Raw genomic sequence first — 16,207 nt, forward strand, 5'->3', positions numbered from 1 at the left:
CTGTAAAGTTGCACGAATAATGAAATCAATCCTGCAAATGACTGGAAGCTCAGACTGGCATTGGGAAGCCTCGCGTTCCGACGTCAATGCGAACGGTGCATAAAGTACCGATCGATATCCGCTCGCACCCAGACACGCCTACCTGTGGGAACTTTAGTGTTTTGGTACTTTTAATTCAAACTTGTGTAACCACTAAAAAAACCCTTTTTGGGGGCATCTTGGCCTCAGTTGGTAGATCATGTAACCATCTGATCAGAAGCTTGCCGGTTCCGTCCTGGGTGTGTTTGTGCACGTTAAAGTGCATGTGGACGAAGCACTGAGGCCACAGTGTCTCCTCACTGTCGGGTCGGGCGGGGCCTTGCATGGCAGCGCTGACGCTATCCTGGTGCGATGGAAGCGCTATAGAAGCAGAGATCAGCTTTCTTACTGTCGCCTGCTGTCAGGGCTTCATGCAAATATTTACCAAATATTGGAAGGTTTGACCCGGGGTTAAGTAGTTTTAATGTTGTTCAGCTCCTGGTCCTGCTGCTTTCTGCTTTTAAATGACCGTTCGATTCAGTTCTCAAAGACTTGTGTGGGTGCAGCAGTGTGACTGGAACAAAGTGTCCTTTGCAAGTGATAGTTACGGTGCTCCTTTAGCAGAGGTGACATTTACACATTTAGAAAATAAATACCATTTTAGTCGGCAGCGGTAGACACGGCCCTGAGCACGATCGTGGCGAGATCGGTTTCCTGAACGGAGGGTTTGGGAAACCCAGCGTGATGCAATCTAGCGTTAGAAGGTTGTCGTCGTTTACGAGCTTTTCTGACGCTCATTCAAATCTCAATCCATTTTTAAGGTCATTTTATAAAGCATGTATGTGTGTTTCCCACATACCATTTTAATTGTAGTTTAATTGTAATTTTTAGAGTAATGTATATACATGTATTTTAGTTTTTCCCTGTGGAACAGCTTGACGAGGTCATCGTGGACAGGAAGCCGCGCTGTGCCGCCGTACGTCTCGGTGGTTTATGGTTCCCTGGATAGAGACGGGCCAAAACAAGAGGGCCGAACGCCGTCTTTAGTTAATACAAAGGGATATGTGAACATGTGTATTTGTGAATGATGTTGTCTTCAACAGCTTTCCTGCGACATGCCATACTAAACACACACACACGCTCACCAGGCCTCACAGCCATTGTTTCTCACACAGCGGGACACGGGGTGGATTGCCAGTTGTAGAGCATTATCAACCTCTTTGTGTTAGAGTGTGTATTTGTGCGCGGATGATTTTTTGCAGACATGCTCTCAGCTGAGGGAGCTGGTTCACAGGCCGGTCAGAGCTGCCTTATTTCCTTTTAATTGACTTAAGATGGGCAAACAAGAACTCGGCGAGCACACGGTACCCATTACAGTTACACACAAGGAACACGCAATGCCAACACGCACACTAATGAAGTACACATATTTACACACACACGGCCACAATTGCTCCTGCGTGTGTTAGATACTTTACAGTTCCATCAGACTAAATGAGGGGGTTGTGTTTTCCAAGTCGGCATCGCTGCCTTCCAGCCGTTTGCGGCTCTGCCAGAGCTCCTTCACCAGAAGTAATATTTGCAGCCACCTTGCTCCATAATGTCTACGCGGGTTAAGTAACGCGTGTTTCACAGCGAGGTCACAACGCGAGCGGAGACGAGTCGCTCCGCGCATCGCAATTAACGTGATCCGATGCAGTCCGGCCTTAACTTTTTTCACATGTGGAAGTTGAAGGGCCACATGAAAGTGGCGGTGTAACCGTTAACAGTTAGGTCACGGAAGGGCCGACGGATCTGGGAGATGAATATCGTGGCTTCTCATAAACGCTCCTCCGACGTGTCGGTGATCCTTGTTGTCCAGCGTCGCCCCGCTGTGAGTTTGCTTAAACCAGGGGTGTGAAACTCAAGGCCCGTGGGCCAGATTAGGATCGTGACCAGGTTTAATCCGGCTCGCAAAGCTAAAAAATACCAGGTTTGGGGAGTAAATTGAACAATAGGTACGTAACAGTAGTTCATATGTCATGATTTTACCGATCCGACCCGCCTTAGAATAGATTTTCCCCGTGTTTCCCCCGAGCTAAAATGAGTTCGCAACGTGTCGTCCACCTCGAAGGACGGCTGATGAACCCGTCCTCTTCACTTCATGTCCTCTTCATCCGTGAACTCTAATTATTGTCTATATAGTTTATATTTTATATTGTCTATATAGTTTATGTTAGGTTTTATCAAAGGATTTTTTTAGGCTCGTCACAGGCTAGTAGCGTACCAGGGTTTGGCGAGGATTTTACCATAAAAGCTTGATATTGCAATTGCAAACATCAAAATAAGGGCGGAGGCGTAAAATTAGACGCCATTTTTCCACAGATAAAAGCTGGAGATGATGCTGGTTTGATGGCAACATCACTAAGTCTATGTTATCGTTACTGAGAATCAAGCGTGACGTTAAAAGGCGACGTATAAACTCCATCCTGAAAACATGCAATGTGTGAAACCGCGATAGTTTCTCACATTTCAGCATCAACATTTGACATTAGTATTCGTTTATTATGTCATAAGTTTATCCCCAATTGACTTTAAGAAGTGATAAAAATCAGCTCTTCACAGGCTTATTTCATTCATTGTTTTCTCAAAAGGTCATCGGGGTCGTGGCGAGCGCTCCAATCGATGTCAACCCTTTAGCATGTGGGATGTTACGAGACGTCGATTCCCGCGAGGAACGTTTACCGATATGATCTTCAGGGTTGCATTATGGCCAAGGTCGCTTCTTCACCCGGCAGACAACTCTGACGGGCGGCCTCACCTCGTCCGCCCTCTCCCATCACCGTATGCATGCCAAGGAACTGACTAATGTACACGTACAGTATGCGTGCACACAGTTTATCACCAGAGAATTTAAACGCAACCGTTTTTTTGTTTTGTATTTCCTGTCTGTCTCCTGCAGGTTATTCCTAAAAGTGAAGCTGCTCACAAGGCCAATGACCATTTCAGTTGATTTATTCATTCGTTTGTTCTTACTTTTTGTTTTCCTCACAAGCATGGCTTCCTGGCTTCCATTCTCACTGACCCTCCATCCACCTACACTTCCTTCCTCTCTCCGTCACTACCCACTCATTTTTTTTTATCATTAATGTGAGAGAAAGAAGAGGACGGGTGAAGAAGAGGAGGAGCGAAAGAGGAAGATGGCCAGCTTTCTGCTTGTCTGTCTAATGTCTGCTTTCTCCAGTTTGGCCTCAGAGAGGGACAGCTTCGCCGTTATAGTTTTGTGCTGTTCGTTTTGGATTTTTTTTTTTAATTTCCAGCCCCACAATGAAGTTATTAGTAAAGATGATTCGGCCTTTTGAGATGCAATAAATACTGGTAGAATATTTCCAAACGCATTGCATCTGCGATGCTGCTCGTCCCTTCATCCGGCTTTATCAGATGCTCTTCTAAAGATCAAGCATGTCTTGTTGCCCATCCACAGGGCATCAAGTCAACGTGCAGCACTGACGTGGAGCCTACAAAGCTCTCATGTTTCCTTTTTCTTTGTGCTTATACAACAAGAATCAAGGAAGAAAAGGATGAACTTGAGAAAAATACAAAGTTTAAAAAAGAAAAAACACTATTGGATTTCTAATACAGGATTTTTTTGTTGAACAAAGTCATTGTTTATTTTGAAAAAGCCATTCGTTTTTAGCCAAAAGCCATAGCTGGAGTGAAAATGCTGCACGGGAAATATGTAATATACAGCAGGATCTGAGACACACTTACTTGAGCATCCGTCACAAATCTTGTACGTAAAACTTCTTCCCACGGCCAAAAAGAAATACATTTGATTATTTTAGTGGTGTATTTTGTTGTTATGATGCTGAGAATTAAAATACCCCTGATTTTATTTTTCCAAAGTGCAGGGAACAAATGCTACTCGATGCCTGTTCATTTTCTTGTGGACATTTTTTTTTGAAGAAGAAGAACTTTTTTCTCAAACTTTCTTCTAAAAATGTTGAGATTATGTTTAAATTATGATATGGATTTTCTTAAAAATGTTCTTTTAATTTTTAAAATTGTGATTTATCCAGTTACACATTTATGTCGTGGTCATTGTGATTGACTGGTGTTTCATCTAGAAATGAAACTTTATCATAACCGTTTGGTGTTCCAACACTTCCGGACAGAGATCTGCTGTGTCACAAATGATTTCCATGGCGAACTCATCACACTCTGCACTGGAGAGCCAGTAAGAACGCTTCATTTCCAATTCTCCCTCAGCTGAAATAGGCCGTCACGCGCACATCCAAGTTGTTCATAGATAGATGTAGGTTTACAAAGCATAGCGCTTAATGCCGTAATAAAATGAGCTCGATATCATCGGAGCGTTTTTATCTGAGCATTTTATATTTTAAAAATATAATGTACCCTATACAGATAAGTCATACCGTGTCCCAAAGATTGTAACATATATGCCAGAAAAATCCACGCGCGATATAGTTTGCGATGATGACGAATGGAAAACACAGCCCACGTACGCCAGTCTTACATGTAATTTAACAGAAAAAGTCAATCATCAACAGCTTCCTGACAGTTTAGTACACGTGCACTGATCCGTGAATGGGATGATACCCTGAGCATCATGGTCACCGCCAACGCAAGACCGAAACAAAGACATTCAACAAAATGAAGGGAAAAATAAAACCGTAATATTACAGGACATATGTTGTACCTTTGAAATAAATGCTATTAATGATAATCATAATAATAATTTGTCTGCGCGCTTCTTCTCCCCTGAGTGCGGCTGGCCGGCTGCAGGCCATCCCAGCTGGCGTCGGGCGAGCGGCGGGTCACGCCGTCCACCGCCTGCCAGTCGGTCAAAACAAGCGTCCGTCCTCCGATTTACGCGGAGATGTAATCACGTCAAGCGCAGTCTTTCTGGCCTTTGCGGTTTCTTTCCAAAATCGTTGTGCTTTCACAGTGTTATGTCTGCATTTATTGATTCCAAGCAGTAGGAATGGCACCGGTGTGATGTGAAATATTGTTTTAAGAAATAGCGAAACCTCATAGCAACGAAAGGAATCGCAAGCTGTCAATGTCATTTGTGTATGCCTTAATGCATGAGTAAAGAGAGTAAAGAGGATTTTTAATAAGCTGAAAGTCAGGGATAGTTTCTTTTATCGTAGTATCTATTTTCCCTGCCGGCTGCAAACACTATTCACAATCCAAGTTGCCCCTCAGGCGGGACTGGAGTGCATCCTCTCCATGTAACTCATGATGTCAACGGGGAGAGCGTGTCTGCATGCATATCTTGAGGTGTGGGATGTCTCCTATGTACGTGAGGACCGTATGGGTGGACGTACGTATGTATGTATGTATGTATGTATGTATGTATGCATGCAGAAGACCTGTGGACGTGAGGTGTATGCACATTTTTGGCATATTGTTCTTTAGGACACATTTCTTTCAGCCACTCATAATTCAAATATGACTATTATCGAGGTATGTGCCCTGCTGCTGTGCTGAAATGTTTCCTTCCCTTCATGGCCTACATGTGATCTCTCACTTTCCCTTGGCAATATTGATGGTTTATCCAAGCGGTGGGGACATCCAACATGTCTTCTCTGTGGGACAAATCTTTAACCCTATAGTTTCAGTGAAAGAGGGAGTTGGATGAAAGCATTGATAAAGGCGATTCACACTGAGGGCTCAGCAAGAAAAGATACTTAAACAATTTAAATCAAGTTTCAAATGAAGCAATGTGACTGCATGTTAACAGGTGTATCACTCTTCATGTGTATGTTTCCTGATCCGTCATTCAAATACGTATTCGCTTTTATTGTATGTACATAGTAGATTTAAGCTGAAAGTTAACAAACTAACTTAAGCTGAGGATTTCAACCCAACTATCGCCCAAACTCCGCGGCAGTTTCTGGCAAAAATTAGTGTTTGAATTTTGTAGAAATGTATGAGAAATTGGTCTATTTTCACCCGGTCCCAGTCAACATTTGTCAATCTTGTCCAAGTTCCCAATGAAAGGTTGGCAACAAAGCTCAGTAGATGGTGGTCTCATGTAGCTTCGAGGAGAGCTTAGCTTGCGGCCGACGTTGTCCCGATCAGCTCGACTCGCCAACGTCAGAACTTCTCAGCGTTCGTGCCTGATCTCACAGGTGGCTTCGTCGACCTCATGCTCTCCTTTTATGGCCCGATAAGAGCTGGTAATAAACGCCATCAGCAACATCCTCATCAATTTGATTCATTTGTTTCCTACCGAGGATTCTGATGACTTACTATCTCTGGCTTTGGAAGTCTTTTTAGAGGCTGACGTCTCGAAGGAACGGTGGTTTATTTGCGTTGATAAAAGGAGGCAACATGTCAATGGTCCTCTTGTATTGAGCAACAGGAAGGAGTTCCCCACCCAGCAGGTGGGTTGGCCATTAAACAGATGCTACCTTAACCTTCATATTCTATGATGATGTCACATATCATCATAGAATATGTATTATTTCAATTTAAAAGCAGGAAAGGCAAGAAGAAAGTCTCTTAAACCGTGTTTAGTCTGATCTGAACAGGAACAGCTTCTATGGATTGTGTCTATTTAGATGATGTAATAGAAGCACATATTCAAGTCTGTCCTGTCTTTAAAAAAAGAGCATCCACATTTGGAGCTGTAAGATATTTCCATGGAACACAGCAGCATTTTATTTACAAAATGTGAATGCCGGGCAAAGGGATGGTTTCTAAAACATTCAATAAGTCCAAACCCCTGCTTTCAATAAGGCCGTCTTTCATTAGTTGTCAAACAGCTGTGTTGTATGCCGTATGTTGTATGTAGAAATCAAATCTGTTGTGAAAATAAGCTGTTTTTCATTTGTATTGTTCCGAGTGAGAATTGCCATTGTAACCCTTTAAACATTAAACGGTATGTTTTTATCTCACGCTGGAAGTTTGTACATATGTACGAGAGCACACATCTTTTTTCAATGGCTTCTCATTTTAACGTCACAACAGACTTTGGCGTTGGGACAACAGCGAAGCAGACGTGAAGCCGGGCTCCGGATAAAGCGACTTTGTGTGACTTTGTGTGTGCTTGTCTTCCCAGACTGAGCTGGAGCGTTTTTCTGTCTTTTATTGGTGCAGATGAAAGTGTTTGTTTTTCCTCAAACACAAAATAAAAGTTGAATCCCCAATCATGGTAATAGTATGGAGAATAAAGATGTTGACGCTTAAGAGGTGTCACATAATGCATCAGGAATTACGCTTTCATGACAATCCAAACGTGTCTTGTTGGTTGTCGCTCCTCGCAGCGCATGTGCATGAAGCTCTAATTCTTTATTTACAACAAACTGATATTGTGTTTGCGACTCCCCTGCATCATTCATAACGACCAGGTTCGAGTTGTAACATTTTCTATCCTGTCGGTGCTTAAAGTTGTATCAACATTTATCTGTTTACTGGCTTTGGGTGACCGCCGCCTCTTCTGTAGAAGCGGGTGACTCTTCTGTCCATTTGGAAACCTGTGTTGTACACATATTAGTATTAGTATTAGTATTAGTATTAGTACAACATATTATTGTACACGTAGATGCTGCTGCGACACCTCCACAACCCCAGTGCAGGATAAGTTGCAGATGATGAGTGAACTGATTTTCATAGCAACTCAACGTGATGAAGTCAGATCTTCACACTCACAGGTGGTTTTGTAAAACACTGTTCAGACCTGCAACCACACTTTCTTCACAACAGTAATACTCTTTTTTTTACAATCTTTTAATATTTTTTTTAAGTGAATGGCTGTTTCTTTGTCATGTCTATGTAAATACGTGCTATCATTTGTTTCTTTTTGGACTGCAAGAAATGGAACATGCATCTTTCACATTTATGCACTCTGTGTTTTGGGGGAATTGCTTTGTTGTTGTCTTTGGAAATATTGGATTTGCATTTTTGTAGCATTATGACTGATCCTTTTCTAACATTTTAGTTTGTTTTTTTTTTTTTGTGAAGTTTTAGATTGCACCACAGATTCATAGATTTGAAATGATTTATAGATTTCATCTTTTCATTTGACGTAGTGCACTTTCAAGTGAAATCCAAATCCAAAAGATCACTACAAAATGTAAAACACTACAAAAAAATACATAATCCTTTGTCAAGGAAGAAGACATTTGATTGAATGATGCCAACCGTAGAAGATTCAACCAGTTAATTTTTGGCTGACAGGCGGAGCCACCAAGAGCAACTGCAACATGAGAAATTGATTTAAGAGGCCTTAAAACCTGAACTCTGCCAATCCCCTGAGTCCCAGAGTTCACATTTAACTGTGCACTGCTTGGCGTTTCACTCGCCTCCCAATTTGAACCATTACTTTCCACTTTGTAATCAGTTCCAACAATTATAACCTTGCAGTCCGCCTCTGATTACTGTCCGGGAGTATTTTGGACTTTTCTGGGAATCCAGAAAAAACTGATAGTGGTCCTAGCAGAACTTTAAGTTACACACATTTACAGTAACCCCGTCTGTGTGTTTGTGTGTGGGTTGTCTTTCGTTTGAAGCGCTCGTTCCCCCAAATTACAGTGCTGCCATAATGAAGTATTACCATGCATTTCCAAGGCAGACCAGTACAAAGAATCGGCAAATGTGTTTGTGTGTGTGTGTGTGTGTGTGTGTGTGTGTGTGTGTGTGTGTGTGTGTGTGTGTGTGTGTGTGTGTGTGTGTGTGTGTGTGTGTGTGTGTGTGTGTGTGTGTGTGTGTGTGTGTGTGTGTGTGTGTGTGCGCGCGCGCGCGCGCGCGCGCTCATGTTCTTGTGCTAGACTATTGAGGTGAAAGTTCAAGCACGGCTTAGCAAAAAGGTGTTTATACAACAAAATTGTGTGCAAGTTCCGTGCAAGTGCGCTCACGTGCATTTTATGACGAAAAAAGGGAAAAATAGCTTTTGTTTTGAAAGCAACCCCACTGTGCCAAGACAAGTGGTGGTGTGTGTAACTATGCATAGGATGCCGACTGAACGGGAGGCGGTTTGCGTGAGCAGGTCTTCAGCCGCGCCGCTAAATGTGCGGCTCGGCGAGCCGGCCGCGCCGAAGCCGGGCTCCCGCTCACAAAAGCGCACGGCGATGCGGGCGTCCTTGGCTGCGGGCTGTGTTAGCCTCACCTACGGCCTCCCAGACCTGCTGAATGTTGCATGAGGCCCAGCCATCTCATACATAGTGCATTGGCGCAAACATGTCATCGGATGATATACATACTGCATTGGCACCCCTGCTTGCCCCTCACCAACAAGCTGCAAATTCATTTTTCATCAACACATGCAGTGTGACGGCTGGCTGAGGACAGGAACGATGAAAATGGCGGCCTGGAAAGTGGGCTTTTACATATTATGTCCAGAAACAGGTCATATACTGCACATTTATATCTATGTTATATGATATTGTATCATAAGCAATTATATTATACACATATATTCAATATTTTGCAATATACGTGCACATTTTTGAATGTTACGACAACAAGAGGAACAGTTTGTGTCTGTTCACGGACAATTATTTTTCAAATCTCCCTTTCCTAATATTTACCATGGCATACTTTACACATTTTTCTAAGAACATATTTTTCAGAAATTTTGACTCGTTTCATTTGTTGATTTTCGATTCTTTAAAAGACATTGCAGAAAATGGCATTTTTTGAAGTTATGTTTCTGTATGCTGAAACAAACCTGTCGCAAACCTGTCACAGCACAATTTCGGACATAAATTTACCAAGGGATACTATTTTTTGGAAAAACTCGGGAGGCTATCTTCGTGGGAAAGAAGAAACCTTTCAAAGTGAGGGTTATTAATCGACACGCTTTGTCAGGCACCACACAGAGCACAGAATTTGTCGGAATCTGTGGTTTTTTCGTAGTTCGATTAGACTTCAGATAAAGCATGGCCTGTTTTTGAAGGTTAAGCTCTCTGTCTGCTCTTGATGGCGTCACTCACTTCCATATGGTGCAAAAACGAGTTGCATCGGGGCTTCATGAGAACACGCATGAACCCTGACCTTGGAAACTCATTGAAACTGAAAGTGAAAATAAACATGTATCTTGTAGTCCATCCGTCTTTGCATGACCAGGATACTTTTCTGTTTTCCTGTTGTTGATGAAAGCGGTTACTGGCATGATTCTCCTATTTGATCGACATTTGAACCGGCAACGTAAAACGCTAATAAAACCTCTCAACATACTTTAGTTTGTATAAATTGTAGAAAAGAATAAGTGTCACTCTTTCGCTGTGCGGGAAGTGACGCCACGAGGTTGACCTGGGCTCGGTCCCGTTCTTTTGACCCGACGTTCAAAAACACTTCTTCTGTGCGCTCCTTCCCATTTGAAGCTGAGACGTGAGCGAGGAGGCGAACGCTGGCGACAGAAGTCAAAATGAAGATGAGCACAGAAACCGGAGGCGAGTCGCCGGTGCTATGCTAACAGCGAGGGAGCATGGGTTGTAAGGAGATCCGTGTTTGGTCCTCGGCTGTTCGCCGTAGACGTACGGATGCTACTTCTGCAGTCGGGTCGTCGACATCCTCGCAGGAGAACGTCCGGCTTCTCCTGCCCGTGGCGTTTCTTCAGTCGGGCTGAAGTCGTTTCCCGGGGACCTTTTGTATGCGTGTGAAAGAAAACTGTCGGGAAAACTGAGTTTAGTGTCCGTTTAAAACCAGCAGCGACCGCGAGCTCTTTCAGCAGCTGAGGTTGACTTAACACGTCAAACATCCGGAGAGAAGCGGTGAGAAAACAGCCGCAGATCCTGAGGAAGTTGCATCCTTAGTGCGTCCGCGGGCGATTTCCCACCCCTTTCTTCTCTTCTTGTCCCTTGGCAAGCTGTGGAGACTAGCATCAGTCCCTGTTTGTCTCTTTGGACCGGAAATGCACCCAAAAGCAGCGCAATGTGGTCAACATATAGACCAATATGTCCCTACAAATGATTTGTTCAGATGATTGAAGCTAGAAATATTGTCGGAAAGATAGTTGCAGAGGAAAGGCTGTTCAGTGCCGTCGTGCGGCAATGGGCCAAACAAAGAAAGTCTGCTGACCTTCATCCCTTCAAGCAACATCACACGCTCCTCAGTTGTCGGGAGTTTTATTTAGTTGAACATCAGGAGAGCAGGTCAGACTTTGGAAGAAGAGATATATGTTAGCTTCCTGTCGTAACTTCGGCGACTCGCACCGACCACGATACTTCCCTGGGTATTGCGAGCAAATCTAAGTTTGAATATTAACGAAGTACGGATCATTCAATGTAATTTCCCCCGCATGAACGAATGACAGTCCGTCAGACTTACTGGGTCTCTGTCCTCCGTTTGCTTTCACTCGGCATTTCTTCAGCGGACTCGAGGTGCTACCCTAAGAATGCTATCGGCGTCGTCAAAGGTCAAGGCCGTATATCTCATGTATGGGTAAGATGAACCGGGGCCGCGTCAGAAGCGAGCGTCCCAATCGGCTCCTCCGTCCCCGCGACGCTTATATTTTTGACAGAAGCCACATTTATCGCGGCCGCCGTAACCTTTTGCTCCCGGCCGCCGACCGAGCCAGCTTTGGCATTACGGGTAGCGTGATAGCGGCGGTGAGGCTAAGAAGCCTTTAGCGACTCTCCCCTGCAAAGCCGTGTCTCCTAAATGAGAAACATTCGCCTCCGCCCGCTTCCCGAGCACCGCTCAGGGACAAGAGCCGTGGGGTCAGCAGCTGGTGGAGGATATGGCAATTGTTTATGAAAAAAAGCTTTCTCAAGCACACCAAAAACACACACTTCGGGGGAAAAAGCCTCTGCCCCTGAAAAGCCAACAGCTGGGAAGGGTTGCAAGTAGCCTGGAGGCTGGCAAGTCACCCCTCCCCTCCCCAGTCCAGATGGGGGAGGTTAGGCTGAGGCTAGACCCTTCCCTCTCTCCCCTCCGCTTCCCAAACTTCCCATTCCCATTAAGGAGATGCTGAAAATTGCGGAGGAAGGGAGAGGAGGAAGAAAAGCATAAGAGCATGACCGCTCTGTTTTTCACCCCCACCCCTCCTCCATCTTCAGCCTAATCAAATAAAGCAGGAAGCTTCCGAGACGGAAGAGGAGTATTTATTGATATTTGCGTCAGCTCCTTCACCCCCTGTCCTGTCCCCGCTGTTTATTTTATATCCGCCACTTTTGTAACTTCTGCTATTGTATTTTCAGCTCGTATACGGCGCCCGGCCGAGCGTTCCAAAACTAAAGCGGCAAAAATGTGGTGTTTTTTTTTTTTTTTTTCAAGCGTTTTGTCGCTAGAAAGTAAACCGGGGAAGATTGTACAGCAGCTTCACCGCCTCCGTTCACTTTATTCAATCGGAGGGTGTCGTATGAAATGCGCTCGTGTTTAACGGGGGCTGATAAACGCTGGACGGAAAGGCGCACGTAGAGCGCGTGTGTCCGCCAGGAGAAGCCTGCGGAGAGTATTGTATGTCCACGCCTCACATTTCAGCGCTGAAAAAGTCGAAATAGCATCTTTAAGTCTTTCAAAAGCTCTACCTCGAAGTGGAAAACGGTGCCGGGAGCCCTGATTGCCGATCAGAGGGGCAACAGGAGCTCCATAATTTGAAATCCGGTAACTCCCACCATGAAAATTTCTGCTATCATGCTCTGATGATTTTCTGGATTAAATCAACGTTAGGCCTGACAATGATTAACAGCGCATGTGTCAGCAATGAGATACTGCCCCAAAACTGAATTAATTAACATTTCGTTTTATATAGAAAGTGCGCTCCGGTTACAAAACAAATAAGAAGAACACGGCAGGACTTTCCGGCGAGGCTCGACGGGTTCGGACGCCGTCAGCCGTGGGGTTTCCGCGACGGTCGTCCCCTCGGAGGGCGGCGAACCTTTTTCCGATCGCTTCGCGCCGCTGAGGGGATCTGTTTTGTGAATGGATGGCGCAGCGCTGAAAAGTTGCCTCAAGTAACAGAGAAACTTTTTTTCTTGATCTGACACTGTGAGAGCCGGCCTTGTTATTTTCAATAGCCCTTTTGTTCGAGGTCACTGAGAGGCAACAGCTCGGTTTCCCCTCAAGCAATGCGTGCGTTTCAGAGTGTGCACACATGCTGTTGTTCTCTGACATATCACTCCTTTAAGCATAGTGTGTTTATATATGTGTGTGTGTGTGTGTGTGTGTGTGCGTGTGTGTGTGGAAAGAGTGAAGTAATGCCATCCTACCTGCAACTTTATGTTTGCTGCTTCCCGCAGGTCAGAACCCACGACCCTGGCAGATCTTTGTCCAAATGTCCTTTTGTCTTTCTCACATCCTCTCATTTAGTCTCGCTCTCTCCCTCACACACACACACACACACACACACACACACACACACACACACACGCACACACACACATAACTGAAACTCAAGTTTCTTTCATTTTGTTTTTTGTAAAAGAAAAAAGTTTATATCCTCTCAAAAAGTGTATAAATATAGATATCTATATATATATATATATATGTATTTATTTGTGTTTTTTTCTTATGTTATTTTTTCCCTTCTCCCCATCGAAGGCCACACATCCATGACTGAAACTGATCTTGATCTTTTGTATTTGCAAAATCAGATTTGTAAATGATATATTTTTTGGATAAATATGTCACCAGGCTCTACAGAGAGTCACTCATTTGATTATAGATTCATTCATATTTTTGCCATTGCAGTAGCCTTGATAGTCTCATTGGTGGTCTATCTGTGGTGTTACTGTACCCCCCCCCCCCCCCCCCCACACGCACACACACACACACACACACACTTGTGCATGGATTGTGAAGGAATAGTTCTGGTCTGATTTGAGGTCAGGGTTGTATTGATAGACTTCCGGTGATTTTCAAGAGTCATGCATGTGTGTTCTTCCTTCCCCTGACACATTTTTTAAGCCAGAACGCATGTGCTCACACACACACACACACACACACACACACACACACACACACACGTAACTGGTCACTGAACAGCAAGACACAGACCTTAAGTGTATTTTCTTAATCTTCCGCTGACTGATCAGCTGCCTCCTTCCACACATTCAGGCTTCCTTTGTAATGATCTTCAGTTTCACGCCTGGAACTCTGGACTAACTAAAGACAGATGTCACGTAAAACAAAATAATGTCAAATTGGGACTGTATTGCGGTTCATCTTGTATATAAATTCCGTTATGTGCCATTTTAAGTGTCATTTGAATAGTCCATTTTTTTTTGTATTCTTTGATCTCTATGATGTAAAAAAATATTCAGTTTAAAAGGAAGTAATTAGGAATAAGTTCATTGTACAATTCAGCAAGTAACAATTTAGAATGACACCAACTTTAATGACCCTTTTTGACCTCTACTTAGATTTGATAGCATCACCTTACAGCTTGCACGGCTGTAAAATGTGATTATAATAATATGTGAGATGGCCGTAGGACCATGAAACATGATAATTGCATCAGTTTATTGGTCCCGCCCATCCCATCCCATCCTGCACGCAAAGTCCACCTTTAACCAGAAACCTTCTTCTTATGAGGCGGAAGCGCTACCTTTCAACTGTGTGGAGAGCAGGCTTTCTGCGCCGCTGATCATTTTTAAGACTCAGAAATGTAGCCCTCAGTTTTCCAGAATACAAATCATCCTTTAGATGCATCACTGTAATTGAATATCCAGACAGGAATCATGAGGACCGAGTTTGGCAAAGAGAGGCGGTTAAACAAGACAGCATTGTAATTAATGTTCATCAAGTCCATGTGCCCTTTAGATATTCACTTTTTTTTTTTTTTGTAATTGTCTTCCTCATGGGTAAGTCTCTGGCCAAACTTGTTGAAAAAGTTATTTCGAAATGATTTGTTTGAACATTGTCTTTGCGTCGCATTCAAAGAAAGACATGCCAGCTTCATGTTATCAAGCACGGAATCAAGGATGCGACCGTCAAAACAATCCCAGTTCCATTGCTTCCAGTCGTGGCACGGCGGAGATCCAGAAGATCCAGATCCTCACATTCACGCTCTCCTTCTTTTACGTTCCTGTGTTGTCAAATAGTGGTTTGATAGCATCATATGACGATGGGACCGATCAAAATAACTTTTCTGTTAAGAAAAAAAAGAAAGGACGATCAAAAACTGCAAAGAAATCTTCATTTCTTAGGTTTCTATCATTTGTATAGAAAGAAAACTTTTTGTTTTGTTTTTTCAAGACTGCAAAAAGAATTCAGCGTACATGCGTGGCTGAATATATCGAACTCTTGTGGTTAAAAATATGTCATTGATGGCACATTATGAAATAAGTATTTTCGTGCATAAACAAACTGCACCGTGCGCTCGAGCCATGATGAAGCCGCTAGCCGTGGTTTGATTCAAATATCCGGGTCAGCAGTGACCTGGAATTACTTCATACATGACGAATCAGTTGTTGCATGACCCCTCCGTGATTGTTTGATGATGATAAAAACATTAGCATGTGGATCTAATGTTCTTTTTACGTTGTCTGACCGTCTCCGCCATCGTCACCATTTTAAGAGGTCCAGTAGAAACGGCTCGACTGTCCGTTAAACAACTTATCTAACATTGTAAATGAGACATGAAATAGGATTCGTGCCAAATAAAAGACACCTCTATTTCGCAGGATTGGGATCCGCTTATTTAAAAAAGGAAATTGTTGTCTAACTTTGTGCGGTCCGTGTTCCCAGTGCGCTAAACAAAAGTAAAAAAGTGTTTCCGCAGTGACGGCAGTGTATTCATGTGCTGACCGTCGTCAGGGGGGTTCGTTGCTCTCTTGGTAGCGAAGGAAAGACACAAATAGTGAAATAATCCAAAGTCATCGTGTTTCTTGAAATTATCGACGCCGTTTTTTCGACGACTAAGAAACGAAGCGAATGCATTTCCTTTGAAAACAATTGTTCCATATGGCGCGCCGTATGTACGGCCTCGCAGTGATGTAAGGCATCATCCTCACCCTGTAAACAGACACCTATGAGCAGCTGGGCGCTTGGCTCCAGCACAACTCCCTCACAAATACAAGGGGAACTGTTAACCTACACACACACACACACACACACACACATGGTCCACTTAACAACACACTCTCACACAAACACATTTTCCTCAGCTCCCACAGGAGACAGACACTGCCATGTTTACTGCCTCACCGGAAACATTGGCAGGAAAGAGCAAGAGACCATTTCTCTCTGTCCTCTCTCATCCAAACTTTTTTGTGTGTGTGTTTTCTTGGACATCTCT

At 43.7% G+C, this 16,207-nt stretch overlaps 1 protein-coding gene across 5 annotated transcripts in view; it reads left to right on the forward strand.

Moving 5' to 3' along the window:
• bcas3 (BCAS3 microtubule associated cell migration factor) overlaps window positions 1–16,207 on the forward strand; it is a 294,545-nt gene that overhangs the window by 160,434 nt on the left and 117,904 nt on the right. For 2 of the 5 annotated variants that reach the window (XM_086140790.1, XM_086140796.1), the window contains one exon: window positions 2,960–5,134. The exons of the other annotated variants lie outside the window; for them this stretch is intronic. In XM_086140790.1, the coding sequence (XP_085996916.1) occupies window positions 2,960–2,970 (11 nt within the window). In that variant the 3' untranslated portion in view covers window positions 2,971–5,134. Of the gene's footprint in view, window positions 1–2,959; window positions 5,135–16,207 lie in introns of those variants that run through there. 5 annotated transcript variants of the gene reach the window in all.

The sequence above is a fragment of the Fistularia commersonii genome, chromosome 3, assembly GCF_037954325.1.
Source record: "Fistularia commersonii isolate RoL2024-O1a breed Wild chromosome 3, RoL_Fcom_v1.0, whole genome shotgun sequence".
Lineage (NCBI taxonomy): Eukaryota > Metazoa > Chordata > Actinopteri > Syngnathiformes > Fistulariidae > Fistularia > Fistularia commersonii.